Source organism: Talpa occidentalis, unplaced genomic scaffold (assembly GCF_014898055.3).
Source record: "Talpa occidentalis isolate TD23 unplaced genomic scaffold, MPIMG_talOcc4v2.1 talOcc4.3, whole genome shotgun sequence".
NCBI classification, from domain to species: Eukaryota; Metazoa; Chordata; class Mammalia; order Eulipotyphla; family Talpidae; genus Talpa; species Talpa occidentalis.
The window spans coordinates 150,257,780-150,285,117 of NW_023603184.1; the positions used below are offsets into that span (position 1 = coordinate 150,257,780).

Sequence of the window (27,338 nt, forward strand, 5' to 3'; positions counted from 1 at the left end):
CGTGACACCTGAGGAGGCGTGAGCCCAAGCCCCGGAGCACCCGGCGGGGCAAACCAGCGCTCCCTCAACTAAGCAATTGAATTGGATAAAATCTTTGTGGATGCCAATGACTGCCGCGCACCCAGCGTCCCTCGCTGGACAGTGCGCTGGACCCAGGCCAGACAGGCTCTCCTGCCAGAGGAACCCCTTACCCAGGCAGACGTGGCAGGTCAGGACGGTCTTCAAGAAGCCCTCGAGGTCCCTCCTGGGGGGCAGGACGAGCGCGTGCCCCACCGCCGTGTTGTTGATCTGCGGGAATGGAAGGAAGCGCTTGGTGGGGGCGCGATGAGGGGCTGTGGCCGAGAGCCGAGGGGCAACTGGGTCTCAGCACAGCAGGGTCCGCTCATTTGTCGGGGGGACGGGGGCACTGACTGTCACAGAAGAACATGCTCCCAGAGGGGAGCTGGGGTCCAACCCTCCCCTGCACCCGAGGCTGAAGGACCGAACTCCTGGACTCGGTATCCGCAGCTGTAAACTGGGGTAACCGTGAATTCCCAGTGGTGCTGGATTAGATAATGGGGGTAAAGCCGACGTGAAGGGGCTGGACTATTACCACTATTTTCAGCCATAATAGCAACCAGCAAAGGGGATCCCCACCCACCCCCACTGTCCAGGTCCAGCCAGCAAGGGCTGTGGTGACACTGCCTGGACTTGGCTCAGGGAGATGGGCCGGCCCCACCCGCTAGGGTGCCCCCCGAGCACTCACGCGGTGGGGAGCGGCATCTATCTAGCAAATGACAGCTCGGTTTCCACTACGGAAGGGAGGCGCCCAAGCACAGGGCCTGGTCCCGGGGCCCAGAAGGGGAACCGGCCCCTAGAGGTTCCCTCAGGGGACAAGCGGAGGCCAGCAGCCAGGCAGCCTCCCCAGGCCCAAGCATGAGCTCAGCAGCTGCCAACAGCGCGGCAGAATGGGCCCCGGGGCAGTGGCAGTGGCAGTGACCCGTGGCTGGCAGAGGCAGTGGGGAGGCCACTGAACACTTATCTGGGGGGAAAGCCGGCAGAGACCAGCTCAGCCCTCCTGCTCCATGACCCGCCTTTCAGGGCATCAAGTGAGCAGACGCAGGCCAGGAAGGGGAGCCGGGCCCTGACCAGCCCTGTGCCTCCCTCCATGTCTGTCGCCCGCTGGAGCAAGACCCAGAACGGACAGCCGCCTCTGCTTGTCATGACAGTCACTGTGTGTCTTCACAGCCATCAGTCAAGTCGTCTAAGCAGATACAAGGGCACCTCGGCCACTCCGCCTGCCGCCTGCTGCCCGCTGCCCTGACTCTTGAACAGGGGCCTCAGGGGGCTGGACCCCGATGCTTGGGGGCTGCACAGGAGACTATAGACCTCCAGAGACAGCCCAGGAGCCCTCTCCATGTGAGGAGGGGCCGTGGGAGCAAGGCAGGGTGTGGAGTGTCCTTTGGGCCACGTCTAGGAAGTGAGGGACTGGAGCCCCCGCAAGCCCCAGGCAGGCCGGCAATGCCAGGGCCAGCACTGACCTGCAGCGCATTGGCCAGCTGGCGGTCCTCCTGGGTGGTAAGGAACAGGGGCGTGATGCCGGCGTCTGAGAGTTTCAGGATGGCCTCCCTGAGCTGTGGGGACGCCCTGCTGGGCTTGTTGCTGAAGAAAACGGCCACTTTCCTCATGAGGAAGCCGCTCCGCACACGCTTGAACGTGTTCCTGGCCACAAACGACATGGCGTTCTCCAGGCTCTGCTGCTTGGATGTGAGGGCAACCTGCAGGTTCCGGATCCTGTCCAGGAGCACGGACTTCCTCTTGGAGTCCGCGAACCGGATCTCCGTGGTCACCTCGTTGTTGTAGGTGACCACAGCCACCCGGGCGCCCCGCGGGCAGTTGCTCTCTGCGATGGTCAGGTCGCCCACGAGCTTCAGCAGCACCTCCCTCATCCGGCTGAAGATGTCCTGGGTGACCCCCTCGGAGGTGTCCAGGGCGAAGGCCAGCTCCGTCGGGAAGACGGGGCATTCCAGGGGCCCTGGTAGGGGGGAGTCCAAGACATGCTTGACTTACCGCGAAGGGTCTCTCCCTTTCTTCTGCAGGAAGTCACAGGCCCGACGTGGACTTACCGTAGCAGCAAGCTACAGAGAGAGTGGGGAGAGTGAGGCCACCGCGGGGCGATTTCAGAAGCAAACACACAAGTCAAAAACACGAGAGGAAGGGGGTACTTACGACACTTGTCTTTAATGCTCTGGATCAGGGCACATTGCTTTAAAGGAAAGGGAAGAGGCTGTCAGAGGAGCAGGCAACAGGCTCCCAGAGCAAAGACCCGGCCGGCCGCGGTCAACTTACATCCACCGAGTCGCCTCTGTTGCCTTGGTGACCCTGTGGAGGCAAAGGAGGAGGCTGAGACGGGCAGCCAGGGACGGGACGGCTCGGCCACAGAAACGCAGAGCAGGGCCTCAGCCCCACACCCGCGACTCCGATGCTGGAGGGGCCCAGTGGGAGGGCCGGCGCAGGGCTGCCCCACGAGGCCCTCTGTCTTCTGAAATGGCTTCGCGCCCCACAGCCCTGGAAGCTCACCACAAGCCACCTGCTGGCTTGTCGTCACTCTTCACCCTAACTCTAAACAGCTTCTCTCATGCGAGCTCTGCCTTCAAGCGCGAGCTCAATGACCCTGCTGGCAGGTGGGGCGGAGCGGAGCCGCTGGCCCCTATAGGTCTGAACCCCCCACTGGACTCTACTCCTAGGCAGCCCCAGGTACACCCAGGTTGTCCTCAGCATCTCATCCCAGCACGTGGCCCACCTGAGGGTCAGGCATGCGGGGGTCTCCCCAGGGCTGCCCCTGCCTGCTCTGCAATGCCCACTAACTCTCCCACTAAGGCAGAGGCGCCCTCCTGACTCGGCCGTCCTGTCCCGCTCACGGGGCTCGAGCACCTCATCCTTAACCTTCCTTCCAGCAGGGACTTCCCATCTCCTGGCTTATCTTTTCAACTCTTCTTTGAACTCAGCAATTTCACTGTATGGAGAGGACCTGGGAGAGCCCGGGTAAGGGAGAGGGTAGTGAGGGGACGGCAGGGCTGGGCAAGGCTGCCTGGGCCTCCAGGTGGCAGGGCAGAATGGGCACCCCTGGATTTTATAGGGCCCACACCCAGTCCGGCGTAATCATGTCAGAAGCTGCCATCAAGAACTATTTAGATTTGTCCCCTCTCGTTTGCCCTCTACATAAACCTCAAACATTCCTACCAGGAGGTCGTGAAGGCAAAGGGCCACCTGTCCGAGACGCCAGCGCCCTCTGGAAACTCCCCTAAAAGGCCCCGTTACTCTGCCCCTTGAAGCTCCTGTCTCTACTGTGACATCAGACCAGGAGGGTTGACAAGAGCGATGCAGACGCAGGCCGCCTTCTCCGTCAGCAAAGGAGAGAGCGGGAACTCTTGGGGCTGTGGGGTGGGGCCAAGCACCGGAAGCTGGACGGGGTCCGGTGGGTACTTACGGAGGGTCCTGGGTAGCCAGGGTCTCCCTTCTGGCCCATTGTCCCGGGAGGTCCTGAATTTCCCTGGAGGGGGCAGAACAAGCACTGCTCAACGGTCGCAAGAGGAGGAAAATCCTCAGCTCCTCAGCTGAAGGTGGGGTCAGGGCGAGGAAGCCCCACGGCCCCGTCCCCCGAGAATACGCTCACTTTCAGGGGGTTGATGTCTCCAAACACAGTGTAGGGACACGGCACCTTCACAGCCCTGACGTGACCCACCCCTGTGCCCCCGGGGGCTAAGGTCAGATGAGCCCACCCCAGGGCCCGCACAAGACCCCGGGACGTGCAAGAAACCAGCAGCTGCAACCAGTGAGCGTGCACCCAGGGCAGGTGAAGCCAGCGTCCAGTCTCTGCTGTGAGGCCGTCTGTCCGCACAGCCACGGCCATCTAGCCTCACGGTGACAGGGTTAGTGTGATGGTTTAACTACATTTTCAGCCGAGAACTGTTAGAAACTGACCCAGTACAATTTGCTAATTTGAGACTCTGACTCTGAAGGGGGGCGGCCACCCCCAGAGGGAATGACCAGAACCAGGAGCCTGGTGTGGCAGGCAGGGGGGCACACCCTCTCAGCCTGCTTAAGCACCTGGAGCCCTGCGTCACATGCACGGCCGAAGGAGGAGGCGCAGACACCCCACAGCCACAGCGGGTGTCCCGCGTGCTAGCCTGACATGCTCGAGGACGCCATGGCCTCGCCCACCCGCTGCACCTGCTGTGCTCACCGGCGCGAGGCACGGGCACTTACCCTTCGTCCTCTGGATCCTTTGGGTCCCGGGGTTCCGTCTGTCCCTGGCTCACCCTGGGTTCCCTGGCAAGAGCCCAGAAGCAGCAATTAAGCTCTAGAGGAGGAAGCCACGCGGGCTGGGGCCAGGGGCTGCCCTTGGCCGGCTCGTGCGAGGGCTGGCTTCCCACGTGCTCCGCAGGCCGGCCCAGCCCCTGTTTGTGGAGCAAACATGAGGGCGTCGTGCTGACAGTGTCACAGCATCTTAAGGCCGATGAGTCTCTTACTGCCGCCATTCCCTTCCAGCCTTGCGAGCTACGATGGGCGCACACCGTCGCCCCTGGATGGAAGAGGGGGGCCTGGAGAGGGCAGGGCCTCTCCCGGGCTCATGCATAGCAGCTGACCCGAGACTGGGAACACTGACTTTGGGCCCGCGGACGTATCACCCCCTCTAGCCCACCGGTAACGTGCTCACCTTGGGGCCAGGGTGTCCTGGGAACCCCCTTTCACCCTGCAAAGGGAAAGGAAATGATGCACCATGTGATCCTGGTTTAAAATCACCCACAATAAGTTACTGCTGAGCAGAAAACACACACCCAGAGGCATCAAGAGAAACAAGCTATTATGCGATTTGAGATCACTCTTTAAGACTACAAGTCCAGGGGCCTCCCTGGTGGCGCAAGGGATTAAGAATAGGACGCTGCAGCACTACGACGCTGTCCACAGCCTCTGCAGTACGAGTTCGATCCCTGGCCGGGGAGTGACCCACGGGGCGCAGCAGACCTCTCCTGTCTCCCCGCTGCTCCCCTCGGCAGTGGATTTCAGTGGATCCACCTGTTCTGCTCCCCACTGAACCTGGTGAATCCTCTCCCCCCTGCACCTCTGGCCTGCACCCCAGTTTTTGTAGCATACATAAATGCATCTTAAAAAAAGAAAAAGAATACAAGGCCAAGCTCAAGAACCCCCGGCAGAGCCAGACGTACCTTTCTGCCCTTGCGTCCTTCACCGCCCACGCCGTCTCGCCCGTCGTCTCCCTTAGATCAGAAACACTGCATCAGGCCGGGCACTCACCGGGCACCGACCTGCTCCGCTCAAAGCCCCGAGCTGCGGGCCCCAAGCCCCCGGAGTGTCCCTGCAGGCTCCCCTCAGAGCCAGACACCATCCACTGTCTCAGGACGCACGTGACGCTGCACGGCACGCATCTCTCAAGGCCCCGGGACCTGCTCCCTGGCCACGCATGGGCACATGGGGACATCGGCGCTGCGAGCGCTGCCCGCCCGGAGAGCCCCGCGGGGTCACACGGACTGGACAGCCCAAGTCCCATTTCTGAGACTGGGAGTGACCAAGTGGACGTTTTCTTCAACTTCGGCTCACTGCACGGAAGCCACAGAGGCAGGATTCGGGGTTTAAAACAGTCAAATCGACCCGGTCCATTTACATAGATTTGCGGTGTAATGGCTCATCTTAGAAAAGTTCCCGAAGTCCTACAGATGTGTGTATCTGGTACGGAAATGAACCGTGCAAAACAATGGCTAGTGGTCAGCGGACTGCGGCTTTCAAATAACATTTGAAAGAAGAACCAAAGTCACCGTTTTCTTGGATGGCTCATTAAAAGGAAGAGCCGAGACCAGCGCCCCCTTCTCCAGGGACTTTATTTCTTGGCAGAAAAGCTCCCAGAGGCTCAGCGCGCCCGGGGGCCAAAGGGAAGTGGTTTCAGGAAACTCCCCAAGTGCTCCGGGAAGATGGGGGCCCACGACCCCCAGTGCAATGAACCTTATGCTGTAGCTCAGCGGCCGCCACAGGCACCTGCCCTGGGTCGCTTTCTCCATTTGGGGTCCCTGATAACTCAAGTGCCAGTCAAGTCACCCCTGTTTGGAACCAACTCCAGTGACCAGGACAAAGGGCAGCCCCGCCTAAGGCGCCACCCCGCTTCCGGCATCCGCCCCACCCCAGGCTAACGTACCGACTCCCCGCGAGGGCCCCGGGTCCCGAGTCCACCTTTGGGTCCTGGGTCTCCAGAGTCCCCCTGTGCATGAGAAACAGGGCTGAGGGCCGGGGCGGCTGACACGGGATCAGGCTTCCGTGTGGGCCAGGCCCTGGGATTCCCACAAAAGGGCTGTGTTAAGTTGCTACTTCCCGCGTGGAGTCCAGGAAAAGCAGCCAGGGAGGTCACGTTTGTCCTTTTATCCTCGTGGGGACATGCACATGGGGAGCAAGCAAGAAACAGGTGCAGCAGCCCGGACTGGCGGGCACAGGCGGCAGAGACAGCACTGGGTTTGCGTGAATACGATTGTGCATTAAGACGCTGCTCTTCAGACTAGCTGGGATCAACTGTAGTTTTTCTCCAGGTGGATAGAAAGCAGGTGTTCAGCCCCCACGTGACGGGCCCCAGCCGTCATGGCCCCCAGCCCGGCCCAGCGCCTTGGCCACAGCTCCACACGCACGCCTGTGCAGAGCTCGCAGTCTCTCTGGGTAGACACCTGGGTGTGGCGTCACTGGTCACACAGAAGATCTAGTTTTAATGCCTAAATCATACAGTGTTGCAAACCAATGTGGCCACAATAAAGGTAATACAATGTCTAAAAACTCTAGAGAAAGTCCCTCAGTGTGACCCTGACGCTGTGCTGAGCTGCCTGTGACCGCCCCAGCCCAGGTAGGAAGAGGCACTGCAGCCACCGGCTCCACAGGTCCGGCTGCAAGAAAGCCGGCCTGCTGAGCACTGCCCTGGAGGCAGCGGCCACATGGCCAAGCTGGCTGCCAGCCAGGGCGCAGGTGCGGGGAGGATGGTGGTGGGAGGGGGAGGAGCAGGAGGACAACTGATAGAGGAGGGAGTGGCCACCTGTCGTCCGGGGTGGGGGGGCTGACCTCAGCAGGTGAGCAGGATCGAGACCTACCTTTCTTCCCAGGGGACCGGTTCTGCCACGATCTCCAGGTGCCCCCGGGGGCCCTCCACTTCCCTGGAGCACAGCAAGAGCAGGGAGAAGTTCAGCCCCCAGCCAAGTGCCCCAGGTGGGGGCCACCACCCGCTGCACTCAGGGCCATTCTCAGCACCCGTGGCCCAAATGTGGCCATGCACAGGGACAGTTAGTGCAAACTGGGACATAAGCAAGACCACTCGGTGCCAGTCTGCACACACAGTGCGCTTGGCAGTTTTCAGTGTGCAAATCCTAAACTCCCGACTAGGGTTAGACACTGATCTCGGTGGCTGTTCCTCCCTTGGGCCCAGGGTGTGTGTTGCTGAAGAGGGGGCCTCGGGAAATCGTCCGTCTGTATAATGCCGGCCTGCAGATCACACCCCACGCCCCTCCTGTGCCAACAGTTCAGCTAAAGAGAGAGGTGGGATCAGGTGGGACTCACCCGAGCTCCAGGAATGCCCTGTTCACCAATCAGGCCTGGAGGACCTGTGGGGCCTGGGGGGCCCTGGAGAAGGAAAAGGCCAGTGTAAGTGCCACCTGGAGGAGATGCTCCCTGAGCATCACAGATCCTTCCATGTGGTGGCATATTATTCAGCCAAGAAAAGGGAATGAAGCACTGGCACGTGCTCTGCCCTGCAGCTCAAGCCCGGTGCTAAATGAAGGGACTGAGACTGCTCATGACTCCAGGCCGCGCCATGTCCAGGACAGGCCAATCCCCGCAGGCAGAGAGGGGAGCAGCGAGGGCTGTGCGGGTGGGGCTGACGCGCGGGATGCTGCCACGTCTGGAATCGAGGCGGGCGCTTGGGTGACTCTGGGGCTGTCTACATGCCCCCAGAGTCTTCACTCTAGAATGGCTCCTTTTGTGCTCAGTTTTGTAAAATTGACTTTCACTGCAACTTAGAGGGAAAAAACTGCTAGGGCATCTGGGAACGCATCACGGACAGGCAACCACACGGGTACTGACCTGTGCTCCGCGGGACCCCTGCTCCCCTGCAGAGCCCTGTGGGCCCGGACCGCCTGTGTTGCCCTTTGAAGGAAGAGAAAACGCAGGCAGGGGTCAGGGAGGTTCGCAGCGGGTCAGCTATTGCCCTGCAACCCCCGTTCCTCAGCTGGTTTTGTGAAACGAGATTATTTTGGCCAGAAGCTGCCTGGCGCGGGTGTGAAGAAGGAGTTGCCAGAGGTGACACCTGCTGAGGACCAGGTGAGGGGCACGTGGTGGTGGAGAGGCCCAGGCTGCAGCACCCCCCCCTCCGCTTCCCCCTACGGCTCCCCTGAACCCCAATGTCAATCCTTTCTAGGAGCTGAGGGAGGAGAATTTATTCTTGAAATCGTTTAGCCCGTGGTGCTCGAGGGGTCTCCCGGGAGCACAGGGCAGCCCTGACCAGAGGCTCACCTTCGCTCCCGCTGGTCCCCTTCGGCCAAAGCCGCCCTGCAGAGGAAGTCACGGGGAGGTGAGGCCCGGGACCACCTGGGGCAGGGGCCCTCGACCCCGCTCCTTCCAGCCTGGTCAGCCGGGGAGCACCCCCCTCTGCCCCTCTCCTCCGACGGCTGGGAGGGCCGTGTCCTGCCAAACAAAACATCGGCTCCTCGGCCTGGACAACCTTAGCCAAGCGCACAACAGGAATGTGAGACGGGGCTGTCGACCTGTCTATTTTCCTTCCACTTCCCAGCTGCTGGGACGAGTCAGCAGACACATCCCTCCCCGGGAGCCCAGCTCCCAAGCGCTCTGGCCAAATACAACAGGGTTGGCTGGACGGAGAGTCCAAGGCACTCCCGGGCTCCCCTGAGCTCACCCTGAGGTGACCCCAAACCTATGGGCTCGCTACAGATGTGACCCAGGAGCTCTTGCTCTGCGAGGGCTTCCTCTTGCGGAGGGTTTGGTAGGGAGCGCGACACCTGATCCATTTCTGCCAGGGCGAGGCCGGGGCACTGGCGCCCGCCGCACACCAGCCGGCTGGAGGCTTGAGCCCTCTGCTCCTTCATCCAAGAACCGCCATCTCCACCCCGTTTCAGAGCAGGCTCCTGCAGCATCCGGCACCACCCCAGGGACTCGCAAACTCCCCGCACAGGCCCAAGGTCCGAGCTCTGTGCACCCTGGGGCTCTGGGAGCTCCCCCAATGGCTCCCCAAAGACCATCTACGTGGCGTGAGCAATTCTCCAACCAGGCTCAAAGAACCAGCACGCAAGGGCTAGTCTGCAGGACACACACGCGAGGGCTCAGGGAGGCGGACAGAGCGCGCTGGAAACTGGGACTAGCCTCACTGCTCGGGCCGCAGGCCGCAGGCTGGAGATAAAGAGCATCGATGAAACCAGCTCCGCAGCCGGCCCCCCGCCGCCCGCCCCTCGCCCTCACTGCCCCCGTGTTCCGGTTTGTGTTTAGATTTTTTAACTATGCAGTAGGGAAAAACCTGGCCAAAGATTCGAGAGCAGCCAAGAGCCCACTGGGAGCGCCTCTGACCCTGGGTTTAGAGGGGAGGGAGGGAGACAGAAGATGATGGGAAGGAAGATTCCCAGAAGCCGCCGCGGCGGGTGGCAGTGCTTCCAGAATTGCCCCCGGATTCCCTACACAGGCGGTCGCCGCAGGCCCCCAGCCCGACACTCACGTCCTTGCCGGCTTCTCCCAGGGTCCCGGCCACTCCGTCTCGCCCAGGAAGGCCCTGGGCAGGGAAGGAAACTGGTGTCAGGCCCTCGGCAGAGCAGAATCTGGGTGCGTCACAAGACGCTGGAGGGGACCGACGAGGCCGAGGCCGGGGCGGTCAGGCGCTTTGTGGGGAGTGAGCCCGGTGCGCCCCCGCCCCCGGCCGGGCAGGCAGGTTAGTAACTATCAAGGGGCGCACATGGCTCCAGAGCGAGCCCCCGGGAACGGGGAGCACTGTACCAGGGGGCCGAGGTCCCCAGCTTCTCCTCTTGGTCCTGGCTGCTGGCTGTCCCGTCCCGAGTCTCCCTGCAAACACAGGAGCGGGGTGAGCGAGTGGACCCACCAGCCGCGGCAGCGTGAGCTCGGAGCCGGCCTCTGCGTGCGGCCCGGGGGAGGCCAGTCCACCCAGGCGCGGCTTGGCCGCTCTCGGCTCCAACAGGAGCAGAGGCTGGATGAGGGGGGCGGGGGGGCAGTGCTTGCAGGTGGGGGGCCCTGAAGCGAGAGAGCCTGCGAGCTCTGAGCTTCTGAAACAGCGAATTGAAAGCATCCTGAGACCCCATTAGGGGACCCTCCCGGGTTCCAGCAAACACGAGTCTTAGCAGTGGGGCGCCAACACCCCCACCCCCAGGCTGCGGGGAGCAGGAGCCACTGATGTGGCACTTGCTTCTCACCCCTTTCAGAAGCAAAACGCGTCCTGCCGCCCTTCTCCCCCCACCTCGTCCCCAGGGGCCGCGAGGGCCTTCCTTACCGGGTCCCCTCGGATCCCGAGGTCTCCCCGCTCTCCCTTGTCTCCCTTCAGCCCTTTGTCGCCCTAAACAAGAGCACAGGAGACGCTGAGAGCCAGGCCGGGCGTCAGTTTCCCGCCTCGGCCTGACGTCACCTCGCCAGCTCCCACGTGGTGGCTGCCGCCGAGTTCACAGGTGCGCACGGCGCGAACCCGCCCGCAGATAGTCCTGATTTGTCCACGTTTCCTACGTGCTTACTGGGGACCCCCTGCGCCCACAGTGCCCGACGCTGAGATTTATTTAAACGAAACACCCTCGGTCCCGGCCTCGGGGGCAACTCTGAGAATGCGCCCCAGGGGAGGCCCGGGCGGGCTGCCTGGAGGAAGCAGGCCTGACACGCGTGCAAGAGACCTGCTGGGGGAGTTTCAGAGCAACATGGACTCACCCTCCGCCCGGGATTCCCCTTCTCTCCAGACGACCCGGGCAGGCCCTTGTCCCCCTGCCAAAGACAACGAGAAAAGGTCATTCGCGGCAGTGCCCGCGGCACCGCAGGGCGGGGGCGGCTAGGGAGGGTCCTTACGTCTTCGCCATTCAGCCCGTCCAGTCCGATCTCCCCCAGCTCGCCCTGTGCGGGAAAGAGACGCGCCGTGAGCGCAGGAAGACAGCGGCCGAGGGCGGGCGGGGAATGGCGGAAAGGTTTAAATCTGAAATGACCGGAGCTCACGTACCTTCTCCCCTGGGAATCCACGAGAGCCCTGGGAGGAAGACAAAGGGGGACTTAGCTCCTGCGGGGAACACGCCCCCCACCCCCAGCGCAGCAGGCTGGGCCCCCACCCACCCTGGACGCAGAGAGCCGGCTTCCTCCTGCGCCCTCTCGCGCCGTGGGGCGGGGGGAAGGGGGGAAGGCCAGCCAGCGGCCCGAGCTCCCTGGCGGGGGCCTGAGAGCCAGACAGTGGAGCTCAAAAGTCCCGTTACGCCCCGGGGTGTGAGGCAGCCCCTTCTGCTCCGCTGCCAGCCCCGCAGCGCAGGAGCAAGCGCATCTGTGCTGAACGCAGCAGCACATGGGCAGTGCCCTCCCTCCCCTGGCAGCTGGCGGGCTCGGGGCTGGCGACCCTGGCATGGCCCCCCGCCCTGGCCCACAGTCCACTGTCCCATGACCGCCCCTGGCCATCCCTCTCTTGCCATGCTGGGGGCCCCTGCCCGTGCTGTGGCCAGATGTGGTGCTGCCGACTCAAGGGGCGCGGCCCCTGAGCTGAGACCAGCCCTGGGCCTCCACCCGGGGAGGCGTCTAGAGCCTGGGTCAGCTCTGCCCCTGCCACGGAAGCGGGCCACACGCTCGGGCCGGCCCACACCTGCCAGATGCTGTCACCGCCCCTCGTACCTTCACGCCCCTCTGGCCGGGGCAGCCCTGAAAGCCTTGAGTGCCGTTCACGCCAGGCGGACCCCGCTCTCCCTGTCAGGAGACAAAGGCGTTTGCAAGCTGCGCTGCGGGTCCCTGCGGCCTCGAGGTGTGTGTCACGGGGAAAGGCTGACTCGCTGCTGATGGGGCCTCTGCACCCCGAGCCAGGCAGAGGGCTGGTCTGGGACCCCGGGTAGCTGAGGCTGAGCGGGCCTCTCTGGGCACGGGGCTACTGGGTGCCGAGTCATCACGGCAAATCCTTCACCCGCCTGCTCCTGGGTGTCCCTGGTGCCGGCTCTCCGTGCGGCCCAGGCCCAGCCTGACAGGCGCTGCCTCCAGGGGCCTCACCACCGCTGCGGGCCCTTGCTCCCCACCCCAGCGGGTCAGCCTGACCTCGCCTGCCCCAGGCACTGATTCCGGAAGCTTTACCCACCCCAGCCGGTGCCCTGGCGACAGATCGTCCACACCAGCCGTGAGGCTCCCCAGCCCCAGCCTCAGCCGCCCCTTCTCTGGTTGGCTCCCCAAATTCAGGAGGCGTGGGGGGTACCACAGTCAGAGGCCTCTGGCCAGAAACCACTACCGCCCCCAGACACGGGACGAGCTGGCCCTGCGCTGCACCCCACACCCACTCCGGTGGGTGACAGATGCGGAGGAGAGGCGGGAAGTGGCAGGTGGCACCGGTCACTGCTCAGGCCCGCGGGTGAGGAAGGAGACACGGGCACTTACGGGGCCTCCCTCCTCGCCGGGGTAGCCCGGGTAGCCGTCCTCTCCGGAAACGCCCTGAAACAAAGAGAAAAGGGTCTGGTGAGTCCTGCGCTTTCTCCGTCCTGAGTTACCCCCGTGCCCCGCACCTGGCGAGGCAGGTTCACTGTGGTTTCACGTTTCCTTGAACTGAGGCACTCCCTGCACGTTGGCGCCGTGTCATTCTCCTTCCTACCGAGAGCTCGGCCTCTCTCGGGCCCCCCAGAAGGCCTGTCGGCTTCCTACGACGCGGGGGCCGAAGCTGGGCACCCACTGCCGGCCCCACGCTGCCGGAGCCGACACTGTCTCAGTGAAAGAGAAGCGCGGAGTCCCTCACCCCACGAGGGCACAGCGGCGCCGCGAGGGCCTGTCCTGCCCACAGCGAGACCCCCCACCCGACACTGGGCCCGGCCCTCGCTGGTCTCGGGCGCGGGAGGGCGAAGCCGCCGGCCATACCTTGGGCCCGATGCTGCCGATGGAGCCGCGGTCGCCCCTTTGCCCGGAGCACTTGCAGGGAACCCCACAGCAGGCCTTCTCGGCAATGTTGTCCTGCCGAGGGGAAAAGAAAAATTAAAATCTCATGACGGCCCAGAGGAGCAGCACAAACGTGCAGAGAAGGTGCATCTGCCGCCTGGACCCGCGGGAGCGGCCGCCGGCCGGGAGAGGCGCGCGCTCACCAGCTGCTCCGCCAGCTCGTAGTCCAGGTCCAGCAGGTTCAGCCGCAGGGGCCGGTTGTAGGTGAATCCTCGGCCGAACTCCAAGTGCATCAGCCCCTCCAAGTCGGCCACGCGTTCCAGGCCCACCAGGATCAGCGCCCGGACGCCTGGGGGGAGCGGGGGTCACCCAGCATCTGCGTCTCCCCATCCCCTCTCCTCCTGCCTTTGTTGTTCTAAAGGAACCTTCCGTCTAAAACGCGCCCTTAAGAGCTGAGGCGCCAGAACGCAGGACGCGCTGAGCGACGTCCGGTCACGCCAGGCACTGCCTGGACAGACCACGCTGAGGAAGCGACACGAGGCGTCCCCGCCGGCTCTGCGCTCCTGCCAGGCACACCACAGGCGCCGAGAGCGGGGGCACCGCACCGCCCAGGGCCGGCCGCCTCGTGTCTGCTACTCGGGAAAGGCCGTCGAGACGCTGAGATCCGTCACGGTCGCGCCTCCATGCGCTCTGCCTAAGCCCCGGGGACCGGCCTCTGGCCTCCGCTAGTCACTGCTGCCAAACTCCCGGGCAAGGAGCCGGGGCGACCTCCGACAGCAGACTCGCCGCGTGGGCTTCCGCTAGTCGCTCGTGTCAAAGCGAGTCTTTCCTTACACGAAGCACCTCTGAGCTGCGGTCACGGCAAACCCCGGGTACCGCGAGGGTCCTTGCCGGCAAGCTGGGTCCTAGGCTACCGCACGCAGCGAAGCGAGTCAGCACTTCTTGGCGGAACTATCAAGATTTCTGCGGGCACCGGGGAGTGTGAGGTCCGCGGACCAGGCCCGGACTCGGCAGAGCGTGGGCAGTGCAGAAGGGAGAGCCCCAGGACGGGGCCTCCAAAGGAGCTGCGCCTCAGGGGCCCCAGCTGAGCCCCCACACCCCCCACCCCCGCCAGGCTTACTCCTTGTGGACCCACCTTCTTGTCGAAGCTGCTCTGAAGCTTTCTGTAACTCAGCCATGTCTCCATCTGCCCCGTCGGTGAAGTGAATGACCACCTGCAAACCAAGGCCAAAGTCCAGCTCACGTCCAGCACGCAGAATCTCCTGGCCCTCTCGTCCAGCACATGGAGCCTCCTGACCCCCAAGTCCAGCACACGGAACCTCCTGACCCCCTCATCCAGCATGCGGAACCTCCTGACCCCCACGTCCAGCACACAGGACCTCCACAATCCCAGCCAGACCCCCTGGAGAAGAAGAGGGACTCAGGGAGACCTAACTTGCCGTGCTCCATCAGTCAGTGTCCTGTGCCCGGAAAGGAGGGGAGGCGGGCGGGCGGGCAGTGGCTCAGACTCTTTCAAGGAAATGGGGAGCTGAGACAGCTCACACCCCTCGTCTCACAGGGGATGAGGAAACTGGCCACACTGAGGGAACCAGCCGTCTCGTGGCTCTCAGGCTGTGCAGCAAGCGGGTATGGGGCAGCCTGGGCGTGTCAGGGCTACGTTTATGTCGCTCTCATACTTGTGGGTATCGTTTCTGGGAATCGTGGGGGCACTGGGTGACGTCCCTGCAAAACTCTATGGCAGAGCCTGAGCCCCAGCGCCCAGAACACGACCGTGTTGGCCACGGGGCTTCTGGGGAGGGGGAGTCGGTGAGGCCCCTGGGGCGCCCATGCGACAGGATGGTGTGTTCAGAAGAGAGCAGGACACAGTCCCAGCAGAGGGAGACGGGGGAGGCCGCCGTGCCACCGAGGAGCTGGGATGAGTGATCGCCCCGCGGCGCCTCGGGCCCTGCCCTCCAGAGCTGCGTGAAAGCAGAGACCGTTCCTTAGCCCCAGCCCGGGAGCCCACGGGATGCCGAGCGCGGCCCGGCACACGGCACGGCGCCTGGTGGGGGTGTGTGGCACCACACGGAGGCACGAGTCTGTGCCACACGGGGACGGAGGAAAAACTGCAGGAAAACATGAATTCTTTAAATGGGCAGGGCTCGGATGAAACACTAATCACGGGTTCCACTCATCCTCGCTCCCCACTGGTTTCCAAGACTTTGCTTCTAGAGCGCAAGCAAAACAGTACAACGCGGTAGACACCGCAGTCCTGGCAACGAAGGACCTCACCAGCCACCGCGGACAGCGTGCACGGAAGCGCCTGAAGAGGGCCCGGCCGCGGGGCATCCCCCCCCCTCCCCCGCCAGCGGAGGCCCCAACCCGCTGCTCACCTTCACGCTGTCGGGCGAGGCCTGACTGAACTTGTTCTGGTACAGCTTCAGCGTGTCCGCTGTGAGGACGTACGGGTGCCGGCTGCGCATGCCCCGGAACTTCTCAAACAGCTCCGGCCTGTACTCGTCAAAGTCAAAGGCCTCCACGGGTCCCGAGGGCGTGTTGGCCACCACGGACACCCGCACCATGGGGGACTGGCTGCCGCTGCAGCTAATCCTCTGCATCTGGCTGATCCTGTTCAAGATGGTGTCCACCTTGGACTCCAGACCTTTCTGGGTCACAAAGACGTTCTGGTTGCTTGAGCCGTCGAAGCCCAGAATGACATCCAGGTTACAGACTGGAAGGGAAAAGCAGGGGAGGAGTCTCAGACCAGGCTGAGGCGAGCCCCAGGGCCTCACCACACCCCGGGGCTGGAGCAGGGTCTGGAGTGGGGTCTGGGCTGGGATCTGGATGGGGATCTGGAGCAGGATCTGGACCGGGATCTGGAGTGGGACAGGACCCTTGAGGACGAAGGAGAGCTTCTGCACATGGGCTTTGACAGCAGCTAGGTCTGCACCTCTCAAAAGCGGAATGATGCTAATCTCCAGGAACCTGAGTTAGAAACCATTTCAAGGTGCTGGATTTGGGGGGACGTTAATCAGCTGGGGGACCACAATCAGTCAGTGCTGAGAGGCCTCTCAAGTGCGTGCTCTCGATGAAATCACTGAGAACTTCAACGCCCTCATCTCAAATAATCCATCTAGTGACCATCGACAGACACAACTCAGTTCAAATGAGTGAGTGATTTGGAGCACTGAGGATGGGGTGGGAGTGAGCCTCGCCAAGGCGAGTGAAAACAGATCCATGCCTGTCCCAGAAGCGCCCCCACAGCAGGGCTGGGTGATCAGCAGGGCCAGCCCGGGCCTGCAGCGACCGTGGGCTCCAGGGGTCCAGCCCACTCTGGGGCCAGGGAGCTGGGCGCCCCCGCGGGACGGGCACACGCATGCGGGCCTCACCCTTGGAGACGTCGCTCACACCAGGGCACAAGGTCTCGTGCATGGCGTCATGCAGCGTTTCCAGCACCTGCTCGCTCAGCTCTGACAGCTCCTGCACGTTGCCCACGCGGAAGGCCGTGGCGCTGTTGGAGGCGATCTTCCCAACCTCCCCGGAGTCGATGTTCCTCACGCCCACCGCGAACACCTTGACGCCGCTCTGGGTGAGCGCCAGGCTCGCCTCCTGCGCGTCCTCCACCGACTTCCCGCCCGTGATCACAAAGGCGATCTGGGGCACCCTCTGGTCCAGGCGGCTGCCCGCCTCGGGCACGAAATGCTTCTGCCGCAGGTGCTCGATGCCCACCTTGGTGTTGGCATGCCGCCCGCCCTTGTAGACCACCTTGTTGATGGCGTCGATGATCTGCTCCTTGGAGGAGTAGTCCTTCAGGAAGAACTCGTCGGTGGGGTCGGAGTTGTACTGGACCAGCCCCACCTGGATGGAGTCGCCCCCTTCATAGAGCGTGTCCACGATCTCGGACACGAAGCGGAGCACCTCCTGGAACGCTTCCCTTCTGAAATTGATGGACCCATCCAGCAGAAACACGATGTCCGCCTTGTTTTTCTCTAAAAGATATTAAAGTGAAAGTGAGAGTCGGGCTTCACATCCAGAACACACATAATATTTACATTATTTCAATGTAAACTGAAATAATTGAAGTAGGACCTTCCTGTCCCTTTGTCCCCATGAACACTGTCCTAAGGCCCCGTCGGCCCTGGATCCACGGCCCTTGTGACGAGAAGAGAAACGACAGAGCAGCTGGACTGAAAGGACAGGCAGGCTCCCGCTAGCCCAGCAAAACGGTGCCGTGGGTGGGTTCTCAGTCCCCGGGTGCTTAAGGAAACGCCACCAAGCTCGTCCTTCCTGCTCAGAAGCTCGGTGCCGTCTGGCAGGAGAGGGGCCGTGAGCTGGGGCAGAGCGGGGAAGGGCCGGGGACAGACCAGGAAGGGGAAGCAGGTCCCCGGGCAGCACGCAGGAGCCGGCTGCAAATCCCTTGGGGAGGATCTCATGACACTCAAACCACCAAGCCTGGAGCAAGGAGGGAGTGAGGAGAGCTCGGGATTCGCCGCACGAAGCAGGAGGAGGACGCGGCCGAGGGGCACAGGAGCAGGCCCCAAAAGCCGGCCTAGCATTCGCTCCAGATGGACACACGACCTGGAGGTGGCCGCGGGAAGGTGTGGGCTGGGGGGGAGTCACTTGCCCTCAGCAGCCCCAAAGCTGCCATCCAGGAGCTTGGGCTAGAGCTTTATGTGGGTAGCGCCAAGATCCCCCCGGGAGGATCTGGTCTAAGCCGGGCAGGGAAGGCACCTGCCACGGAGGGGCCCAGTCCAGAGGGGCCAACTCAAGGATGCCGTCCCACGCCGAGCGCCGAGGACCCTGAGCTGACCCCCAGGCCCTGCCTAGACCTGCCAGAGACCCTCAGGAGTCTCGGGGGCTCAAGGAAGGCTCAGGGAGAATCGGCGACGTGGCTTTCTGGGACACGTTTCCTCCTACAGTTTCAACTGAACTACTTCTCTGACATCCCAGTGTGATACCAGCAGCAACAGCCCCAGAGAGACTCACTCACTAAAAATAAATGCCAATCGGGCCTCCCTTGTGACACAGGGTTACATCTCAGCACTATCAAGCTACTGCCAGCCACCCGACTCCATCCTCGGCCAGGGAGCTACCCACATGGTGCCGCAGACCTCTCCTGCTGCTCCCCGCAGGAGTGGATTTCAGTAGATCTGCCTGTTCTGTTCCCCGCTCTGTCTCTGGTGAGTCCTCTCACCCCTGCATCTCTGGCCTGCACCCCAGCTCTACTATGCATAAATAAATACAAATAAATCTTTAAACATTTAAAATAAATAAACGCCAATCACATTTTTTCAATGAAAAAACCAACAGCACGCTCCGCTGTCACAGTCCACGCTCCTACCTGGCCACGAGGGGGAAGGAACGTCCACTCCCGGGGGGGCCGGCGTGAACCTGGAGGGGCCGAACGCGTTCATGACCTGGTCTTCCACGTTGGGGAGGTCTCTGAACTCCCGCACGGTGACCACCAGGCTGGGGTCGCTGGTGATGGTCTGCGCCTCCGCCCGGTCCATGTTCCGGGACCCCACGCCCACGCTCACGATCCCCGAGGACCTCATCACCTGCGAGGCCCTGGTCACGTCGTCCTGCGACTTCCCGCCCAGAAAGAGGACCAGGTGCTGGGGCACCCCGTCTTCTATCCGGCTCCCTGCAGACTTGACGAAGAGATTCCGCGCCACGAACTCCAGCGCCTTGCCGGTGCTCAGCGGGGCGCCCCCACGGAAGCGCAGGCGGCGGATATTGTCCAGCACGGCCATCTTGGACTTGTGGGTCTTCAGGTAGAACTCCGGGAAGACCTCGTTGCTGAACTGCACGACCCCGATGCGCATCTTGCTGGGGCCGATGTTGAGCTTGCGCACGATCCTGCCGACAAAGTCCCGGATGTGAGCGAGGCCGTCGGGCTTGACGCCGTCGGAACTGTCGATGAGGAAGACGATGTCGGCAGCGTCGCTCTCCACGGCTGCAAGGAAAGGGCCAGAACGCTTGTGTCTAAGCCCGAGCGTGTCACGCACCGAGCTACAGTGATAAACCTCGTGTGCGTGTCTCGCTCGGGCTCTTTGAGATTAATCAAAACAGGAAATTTTCCACCAAAAAAACTCTCCTATTGAAACATAAGTTCCCCAATCTGTTTCCTTATTCTAGTGCCGGCTCTGGCGCCTGGGTCGTGACAACTGTTTAAAATGCAAGCGGTCTTGGGCCTCCCCGGCGGCCGAGGGACTGTCTCAGCACTGTCACGTTATCACCCTGACGCCCGAGTCCATGCCCGGCCAGGAGCTGACCCACCGGGCGCAGCAGACCTCTCCTGTCTCCCCGCTGCTCCCCTCAGCAGTGGATTTCAGTGGATCCACCTGTTCTGCTCCCCACTCTGTCTCTGGTGAGTCCTCTCACCCCCGCACCTCTGGCCTGCACCCCAGTTTTTCTACACACAAAAAAAAATTATTTTAATGTAAACAACCTTTAGAAATAAATCCCAGGTTACAATAATCTACTGAACCCAAACCACTTCTACCAGAGGGAGCAAGACCCCCCCAGACCAGCACCCTGCTATCCAAGAGTGCAGGGCAGCTGGGGTCAAAGGTCCTTTGCTCTCACACAAGGACACTCCTCAGCTGGTGAGAGCCAAGGGCCCCGAGCCCAAGGGCGTCTGCCCAAGGGTTCGCATCCAGGCGTTTTCCCTCATAGTAAGGATTCTAGATGCTTTGGGGGCTGCTCCCTGCTGGGTCGCTTGACTGACTTGGCCACTTTGAGAGGAAACAGTGGAAGCCGAACAATCATGGTGTTGAGCCACTGACCCTGGGAAAGGGAAAAAGCACCGGGCAGGCACCTCCAGCCCTGGTCCCCTGCAGAGCAGAGAGCTCACGGGGCGCGGACACCAGACAGAGCTGAGACCCCTCACGGGCACGCGAACGCTCACACAACAAAGACAAGGACGCAAGCACCCCAGCCTGGCTCGAGGAGTGGCCTCTACCGCACAATTACAGCCCCAGCCTGGCCTTGGCACACCACCCCGCGTGGCACCCCCTCCACCCGGACAACGTCCAGCTGGGCCACAGCCCCTTCCCGAGGCCGTTCACAGAGTCGCTGCCACCAGCTCGAGTCGGGGCACAGACCCTTCCTTCCACCCTCTTACAGTGCCACCCGAGCTCCCCCGTCCTGCATCCTCCGTCCCCCAATAACAAAGACTCCGTGGTCAGTCCCCAGCGTGCCCTGTGCACCTGTGGCTTCCCGGGAGCCCCCCGCCTCAGAGCCCTGGGGGTGTCTGGCGCCAGAGCACGCAGAGAAGGCGCGCCCGGTCTCACCTGGGGAAGGGTAGCGGCTGTCGGCCAGGATCTTCTGAATCTGCTCCGAGGTGAGGGTGGTGATGGGGGTCAGCAGCTTCTGCTCCAGGCTGGGCAGCTCCCTGAAGGTGCTCACGGAGAAGACGTACTCGGGGCTCAGGGAGATCTTCACCAGCTCCTCCTGGTCGGCGTTCTTGGCCACGGCGAAGGGCGCCACGCCGAACTGCTTCAGCTCCACGGCCGCCTCGTCCACCTCGTCGGTGGACTTCCCGGACGAGACGAGGACCAGGAACTGGGGCACGCCCTCTTCGATCCGGCTGCCCAGCGGCCTCTTGAAGATATTCTTGGACACGTACTCCAGGGCGCCCCCGAGGTTGACCTGCCGCCCGCCCTTGGGCCGCAGCTGGCGCACAGCGTTCAGGACCTCGTCCTTGCTGGTGTGCGCGTTCAGCAGGAACTCCACCCGCGGGTCCTCGCTGAACTGGATGACCGCCACCCGCGTGGTGTCAAAGCCCACGTCCAGGTAGTCCACCAGCCTCTCGATGAGGGCTCGGATGTGCTGAAACTCGGGGCCGGCGCCTTGAGACCCATCGATGAGAAAGACCACATCCTTCTTGCCGCCAGCACCTACGGACCAGACACCACCGCGGCGTGACCTGCGCGGCTCCCAGCTCTCAGCGGCACCGAAGCCGTCCACAGGGGCAAGGCAGCTGGGCGCTGACTGGACATAACCTGCCAGCCCCGGGAGAGGGCCCCGGGCTCCTCAGTGACGACAGCTCGGGGGAGAGGAAAAACCAGCAAAGGAGAAGGAAGAGCAACCCCGAGGGAGACAGAGACTAGAGCCAGGGCCGCGCCCGACCCACGGGGGTGGTCACCAGCCACGGAGCAAGCAAGATGGCGCCGAGACGCAACCGGCGGGCTCTGCCGTTGGAGGACCTTGGCGAGAGTACTCAGTGTCGAGTGGCCGGAGGGAAGGGCAGAGTGGATGTGCTCACTCCTACAAAGACACTAGAGCACCACAGCGGGGGAGCAGGGCTCGGGGGGAATTTCTAAGAGAAGAGAAGCCATGCAGGGGTCGCCAGCACGGTGGAGAGCTGAGGCCGGAGACAGGAGAGCAGGTGCCGCCGGGGGTGGGTGGGGAGGCGCCAAGGCCCACAGCAGCTCTGGCAAGGGCGGGCGAGGAGCTGAGATGGCCGGGCGTGGACTGGAGCTGCTGGAAGGTCTTCCCAAGGCACCTGCATCTCCTCAGTGACAAGGGCCCAGGCCACCAGCTCAGAGACCGCGGAGGGAGGACGGCGCAGGAGAGCAGGTCGGGGGAACGAGACACAGGGCCAGCTGTGGGGGGGCGAGGGGCTAGGAGCTATACCGGGCAAACCTGTTCACGTGCACACTAAAGAAATCCCACAGACGAGCATCTCATCTGGGGGACAACAGCGCCCCAGGGTGCACCGCATCAAGGGTGCCTATGGGAGACGCCCCGTTCCCTTATTGGGCTGGCGAGACACAAAGCACCCCCGGCCTCGCTCATGTCCTTCATCCCGCTGCCTCTCAGCAATTTAACCAGGAGCCCTTTGGAACATTCCATGGAAACCAGGGGCAGGCTGGGCTCTGTCCTGGGCCCCAGGGAGCTGATCGCCCCCAGCAGCTCCTCGTCAGGCATCCCCACCCCCGCTGTGTCCCGCCTCGGATTCCTTCCTTTTCTCCTCTCCCTGCCTCGTACCCCGCCTCTCCCCTCCCCTCCCAGCCGCGAGGCCGGGCAGCATTGGGTACAACGCGAGGCAGGTGCCCCCGACCGCTGTGGACCCCGTCCCACCCAGAGGGCAGGCCCTCGGTGGGGCTGGGGACTTTTGGGGGGATGTAACTTCTCAGCAGCCAGGGCTCCCACTGTTTTCTGGTTCAGGGCACCAGACGCAAATGGGGGACAGGACAGAGGAAACACTAAGCCTTGGGCACCAGAGCTGCTGACCACACCCCCTGCTGACCACACCCCCTGCTGACCACAACACGAGCCTCACGCCTTGGCCCTGGACACGGCAGCATTTCAGAGACTGTGCCCGGGGCACAGAGCCTGCGGCCATGCTCCCCCCGGACCCAGAAGGAGCGGGTGGACAGCTGCGGGCGTCAACCGCCTCCCTGCAGCTCCCATGGGGAAGTTCGATGTGGGGGGCGGGGCGCGGGCTGAGCTCCAGGTTAAATCCGCCCTGCTCTGAACCTTTACCTCAGCCCCAAACACAAATCTCTGTAGGCCGAGAAACACACATTACGGACACCCTACAGCCCACAGCCCAGACAAGTCACCCAGCTGTTTCCAAGGAACAGGAGCCAAAGAACTCTCCCCTCACCTGGGCGCCCGGGCGGGCCCAGAACGGGCTGCAGCCTGCCCACCTCCTGGCGGTTGAGCTGGATCACCCGCTCCGAGACCACCTGCTGGATGGACTCCAGCCTGCGGAAGTCGGGAATGGCCACGGCGAAGTCAGGGATGAAGGAGATGGTCTGCATCTCTGTGATGTCGGCGTTGCCGATGCCGATGCCGATGGGCACCGCCCCGCCCTGCTTCAGGACTATGGAGGGGGCCAGCACGTCGTCCCCAGACCGGTCGGCCGTGAGGACAATCAGGAGCTGGGGGACGCCCTCTTCGATCCTGCTTCCCGCAGACTCGACCAGGATATTCTGCAGGACGAAGCTGAGGGCGGCCCCGGTGTTGGGGGTCGGCCCGCCCAGCAGGGTCAGCCGGCGGATGGCGCTGATGACACTCTGCTGGTCCATGTAGGAGTTCAGGTAGAACTCGGGCCTGGTCCGGTCGCTGTACTGCACCACGGCCACGCGGACACGGTCCCGGCCCACGTCCAGGCTCTCCACCACCCTCTGGACGAACTCCTTCAGCAGGGAGAAGCCGCCCCTGACGCCCTCCGAGCCGTCGATCAGAAACACCACGTCCTTCTCACCTGAAACTGGGGGCAGGGACAGCCTGGTGACTGGCTCTGGGGATAGAGGGACGCACGTGCCCGTGGTGCAGCTGGATAGCGCCCCCCCAGGTAGGCGTTCCCCAGCCCCGGAGCCTGGAGAGGGACTCTGCAGGCGTGATTAAGGCCTGGGGGTTATCCCAGACGATCCAGGTGGACCCAGGCTAAGGGAGCCTCATGAAAAGGGAGACACAGGGATCAGAATCAGAGAAAGACGATATAAGGACAGAAGCAGAGGTCGAGAAGAGAGAGCCCGCCGCCCTGCCGCCCGTGACAGTGGAGCAGGGGCCGTGAGCCACGAGCACCAGCGGCGCTGGAAGCAGCGAGAAAGGGGCGATCTGCCGGGACCGCCGGAGGGACCAGACTTCACTCCCCGGAAACTGGTTCTGGATTTCTGACCTCTAAAACTGCAAGAGAAATTCAGTGTGGTTGAGAGCTACCTTCGCGGGGTAATTTCTTACAGCAGCGATATGAACCAGCGTGCTGACAGACGGGAGCGAGGAGGGATGCGTGGGTGGATGTGTGCTTGGATGGAGGGATGCATGGATGCATTGAAAGACAGGCAGACAGATAAACATTGCCCTTTTCCCTTAGAATTTTTCAATGCTTGAAGTTTGGTTAACTTTTAAAAAGGTACTCAGACACCGCCTGAGCAGGCTGGCGCGCGAGGAGCGGCAGAGGCGGCAGAGGCCCCGGGTGTTAGAGGCGCGGGTCCCGAGCCACGCCCTGCCCGTCACAGCGGTCGGCAGGTGTCTGGGCGGCCGTCCGCGGCCAGGAGGAGAAGCCGAGCGCCCAGCAGAGGACCTGGGGCCTCGGTTCTCAGTTGAAAGGATTTTAAGTGAAGTCCAGGACTCCTCACAGCATTTTCTCCCCAGGTGGGGAGGGTTTAAACACAGAACCGCGGCAGCGCGGGTCAGCAGTGGGAAATCTTAATGCGGCATTTATCATGGGGTTTACCTGCCTCTCGTCACGCCTTGTGTTCTTAGTAAATGTAGTGAACAAATTCTAATCCTATTTTGATACCCACTTAAAATAAGGCATTGGGGGAATATGAAGATGAACCCTCTCTGCTCTAATTTATCCACATTATATAACTTGACGCATATAATAGCGTTTTTCCAAAAAGGACCTTTAGCTGTTGATCATCTAATTCTTTACGATGAGGCCTTTAGCTGTTGATAGGATCTGCTGAGGTTCTTAAAAATAATCACCCTGCGGCCTCCCCTGGTGGCACAGCGGTTGAGCGCTGGGTTGCGAAGCTGCCCGCAGCCTCTGCAGCGCCGGTTCGATCCCCGGCCGCCGAGCGAGGGTCCCACATGGCGCGCAGACCTCTCCTGCCGCCCGCTGCTCCCCTCAGCAGTGTACCTCGGTCCTTCTGCCTGTTCTGTTCCCCGCTCTGGCTCTGGTGAATTCTCTCGCCCTCCCGCGCTTCTGACGGTCCCCAGTGCTTGTATAAATAAATAAATATATCTTTAAAAAAAAAAATCACCCTGATTCTCCTGGTTTGCCCCAGAGAGCAGAAGAGTCAGAGTGGAGAAAGGAGAGCATGACCCCCGCTCCTGCAGAAACCACCCCCCGCTCTCTGCCTTCCCAGGGGACCCACCGAGGTCTCCCTGCACCAGCCACCGTCAGCCCACGCCAGGGAGCAGCTCCCCACCGCGGCCATACCTGGCGTCGCCGCCCCATTGTGCACGGACTTCAGGAGGTTGACGATCTGTGGCTGAAGCTCTCCGATCTTGGGGAGCGACTCCGCGGCCAGGATGAAGGCGGGGGACAGCACGACGAGCTCCAGCTCGGCGGGGTCCGCGCTCTTGGCCTGCAGGACGAAGGGCACCACGCCGCTCTGCTTCAGCCTCCTGGCCGGCTCCTCCACGTGGTCCGAAGCCTTCCCGGCCACCAGCAGCACCAGCAGCTGCAGCACCCCGTCCTCCGCGCGGCTGCCAGCCGACGGCACGAAGATGTGCTTCTGCGCGTAGTCCAGCGCCAGGCCCAGGTTGAGCGGTTTGCCCGTCTTAATCTTCATCCTCTTCACCAGGTTCAGGATCTCGGGCTTGTGCTGGTGCTGGTCGAAGCGGGACTCCACTCTGACGTCGTCGCTGTACTGGGCCACCGCCACGCGGGTCCCGTCCGGCCTCACGTCCAGCTCCTCGATGACCTTGTAGAGGAAGTCCCGGACGCCGGGGAACTGGCCCACAAGGTTGGCCGAGCCGTCAAACAGGAAGAGGACGTCCCGCTTGCTCTCTGCGGGGCGAGCGGACAACACAGTGAGGGTGGGGAGGCAACACACCACAGCGACCTCCCCCTCTCCACCGGCCGGCCAGGCAGCGCCGGCTTCTGCTGAGCACTGTACCAGCAAGAGAAGGGCCCCCAGCTGCCGGGAAACACCCCCTCAGAGAGAGCACCTTTGCTAAGGGCCGGGACAACCGCAGGAGGCCTGGAGCTCGCGCTCCACAGAGCAAGGCACAGGAGGCCGGGCTCCGCCCGCAGCGGACAGTTAGGGACGGACCGTGAGCAGTGGTCACAGGCACGGCATTGGAACGTGGCCGTTGCTACAGCAATCAACTGCCCTGTGTCTCGGGCACAGTTGCCAAGGGTGAACCAGCCGGGGACACCGAGCTGACCTCCCAGGAGGTTCTCCAAGAAATATGAGGTGTGGGCTGGCCCCCAGAGTGCCCGAGTGGGACGAGAGCGGAGGGGACGCAGCCCGCAGGGCCGGCCATGTGCCCCAGGAACACTGTTTTCAGTAGAAACAGGGGTTAGAATTATTCGAATCCGTTTCAACTGGTCCAGACCTGCTGCCCAAGCGTGTGACGTCAGCAAGCTGGTAGGAGGAGCACACCTGCCTCACGGCCACCGGGGTCTGCCGTGGTAACAATTGCACCACGCGCTTCCTGTGGAAGCCGTTTCACGTCACATGGAAACAGAGCCCGGGACAGGTGGCGCGGCAGGAGCAGCAGGAGCAAAGAAAAGAATGTCCGTGTCTACACGCCCCTGTGCATCGTCACGTATGAAAGGGACCAGCGCTCTCTCTGGGCCTTGTCGCTCATTCTCATCTCGATTTTCACTCTGGGGTGTTCACAGGAAGGGGGGCAGGGGCGGGTGGCTTCTGAATAAGGGGGGGATAAGACGGCAGAACACGAGCTGCATTTTCTGGACTTGCTTCCGTGGGCCAGTCCCGCCTGGGCGGGTGACCAAAGCTTGCTGGTACAGTGTCTCAAGCCCCGGGGCCCCAACCGTCCTTCCAGCGCACACCCCACTCTGGAGCTCAGGCCGGGCCCCCCGGCCCCCCGGGGACGCTGTCGTGCGGGTTACCTGGCTGGGCGAGGGCCACCTCCTCCACACCTCCACTAACATACGTGGTGAGGGGCTGAATCAGCTGCTGCGGCAAAGCGGGCAGGGAGCTGAAATCGTCCATGAGGTACACCAGGCTCGGGTTAAAAGCGATCTGCTCGAGCTCCGCCCTGTCGGCCTGGCGCGCCCCCACGCAGAAGGTGAGCACGCCCGCCCGCGCCAGGGCGTTGGCAGCGTGCAAGTAGGCGTCCTGGGCCCGCCCGGCCGTGAGCAGGAGCAGCAGCTGGGGCACCTGTTCCCGGATCCTGCTGCCCCCGGCTTCGGTGAAGTGGTTGGCCAGGACATAGCTCAGGGCCGAGCCGGTGTTCAGGCCCGAGCCCCCCTGGAGCTGCAGCTGCTGCAGGTGGGCGAGCAAGTCTGGCTTTGTCTGGTACTGGTTCAGGGAGAACTCCGTGGCCGGAGTGTCGCTAAACTGCACTACACCGACGCGGATGCTGTCGCTGCCCACGTCAAGGCTGCTAACTACGCTGGTTACAAAGTCCCGCACATAAGGGAAATTGTTCTTTCCCACGTTGAGCGATCCATCCAAAAGAAAGATGATATCCCTTTTGTTTGCGTGAACTGCAGTGGAGCACAGAAAACAAGTGAGACAGGCACGGAGACCGTCATGTGTGCCCGCGCGGGGACACGCATGCCCGCTTCGGGACAGACGCCA

The 27,338-nt window shown here is 62.7% G+C and overlaps 1 protein-coding gene across 4 annotated transcripts in view; it reads right to left on the bottom strand.

Annotated features, from left to right (window-relative positions):
• Positions 1 to 27,338, bottom strand: part of COL6A3 (collagen type VI alpha 3 chain) — a 69,243-nt gene that overhangs the window by 16,682 nt on the left and 25,223 nt on the right. For 3 of the 4 annotated variants that reach the window (XM_054700181.1, XM_054700180.1, XM_037524264.2), the window contains 32 exons: positions 26,645 to 27,244; positions 25,001 to 25,573; positions 22,712 to 23,320; positions 20,391 to 20,996; positions 18,437 to 19,051; positions 16,485 to 17,084; positions 15,489 to 15,826; positions 14,252 to 14,330; positions 13,320 to 13,465; positions 13,099 to 13,191; positions 12,628 to 12,681; positions 11,884 to 11,955; positions 11,231 to 11,257; positions 11,083 to 11,127; positions 10,948 to 11,001; positions 10,526 to 10,588; positions 10,018 to 10,083; positions 9,743 to 9,796; positions 8,533 to 8,568; positions 8,104 to 8,166; positions 7,582 to 7,644; positions 7,119 to 7,181; positions 6,188 to 6,250; positions 5,208 to 5,258; positions 4,700 to 4,735; positions 4,249 to 4,311; positions 3,470 to 3,532; positions 2,329 to 2,361; positions 2,209 to 2,245; positions 2,106 to 2,117; positions 1,521 to 2,014; positions 192 to 288 (listed from right to left, as the gene is read on the bottom strand). In XM_054700181.1, coding sequence (XP_054556156.1) covers positions 192 to 288; positions 1,521 to 2,014; positions 2,106 to 2,117; positions 2,209 to 2,245; positions 2,329 to 2,361; positions 3,470 to 3,532; positions 4,249 to 4,311; positions 4,700 to 4,735; positions 5,208 to 5,258; positions 6,188 to 6,250; positions 7,119 to 7,181; positions 7,582 to 7,644; positions 8,104 to 8,166; positions 8,533 to 8,568; positions 9,743 to 9,796; positions 10,018 to 10,083; positions 10,526 to 10,588; positions 10,948 to 11,001; positions 11,083 to 11,127; positions 11,231 to 11,257; positions 11,884 to 11,955; positions 12,628 to 12,681; positions 13,099 to 13,191; positions 13,320 to 13,465; positions 14,252 to 14,330; positions 15,489 to 15,826; positions 16,485 to 17,084; positions 18,437 to 19,051; positions 20,391 to 20,996; positions 22,712 to 23,320; positions 25,001 to 25,573; positions 26,645 to 27,244 — 5,868 coding nt within the window. The remainder of the gene's footprint in view (positions 1 to 191; positions 289 to 1,520; positions 2,015 to 2,105; positions 2,118 to 2,208; positions 2,246 to 2,328; positions 2,362 to 3,469; positions 3,533 to 4,248; positions 4,312 to 4,699; positions 4,736 to 5,207; positions 5,259 to 6,187; positions 6,251 to 7,118; positions 7,182 to 7,581; positions 7,645 to 8,103; positions 8,167 to 8,532; positions 8,569 to 9,742; positions 9,797 to 10,017; positions 10,084 to 10,525; positions 10,589 to 10,947; positions 11,002 to 11,082; positions 11,128 to 11,230; positions 11,258 to 11,883; positions 11,956 to 12,627; positions 12,682 to 13,098; positions 13,192 to 13,319; positions 13,466 to 14,251; positions 14,331 to 15,488; positions 15,827 to 16,484; positions 17,085 to 18,436; positions 19,052 to 20,390; positions 20,997 to 22,711; positions 23,321 to 25,000; positions 25,574 to 26,644; positions 27,245 to 27,338) is intronic. The other variant, XM_054700179.1, reaches the window with a different exon arrangement.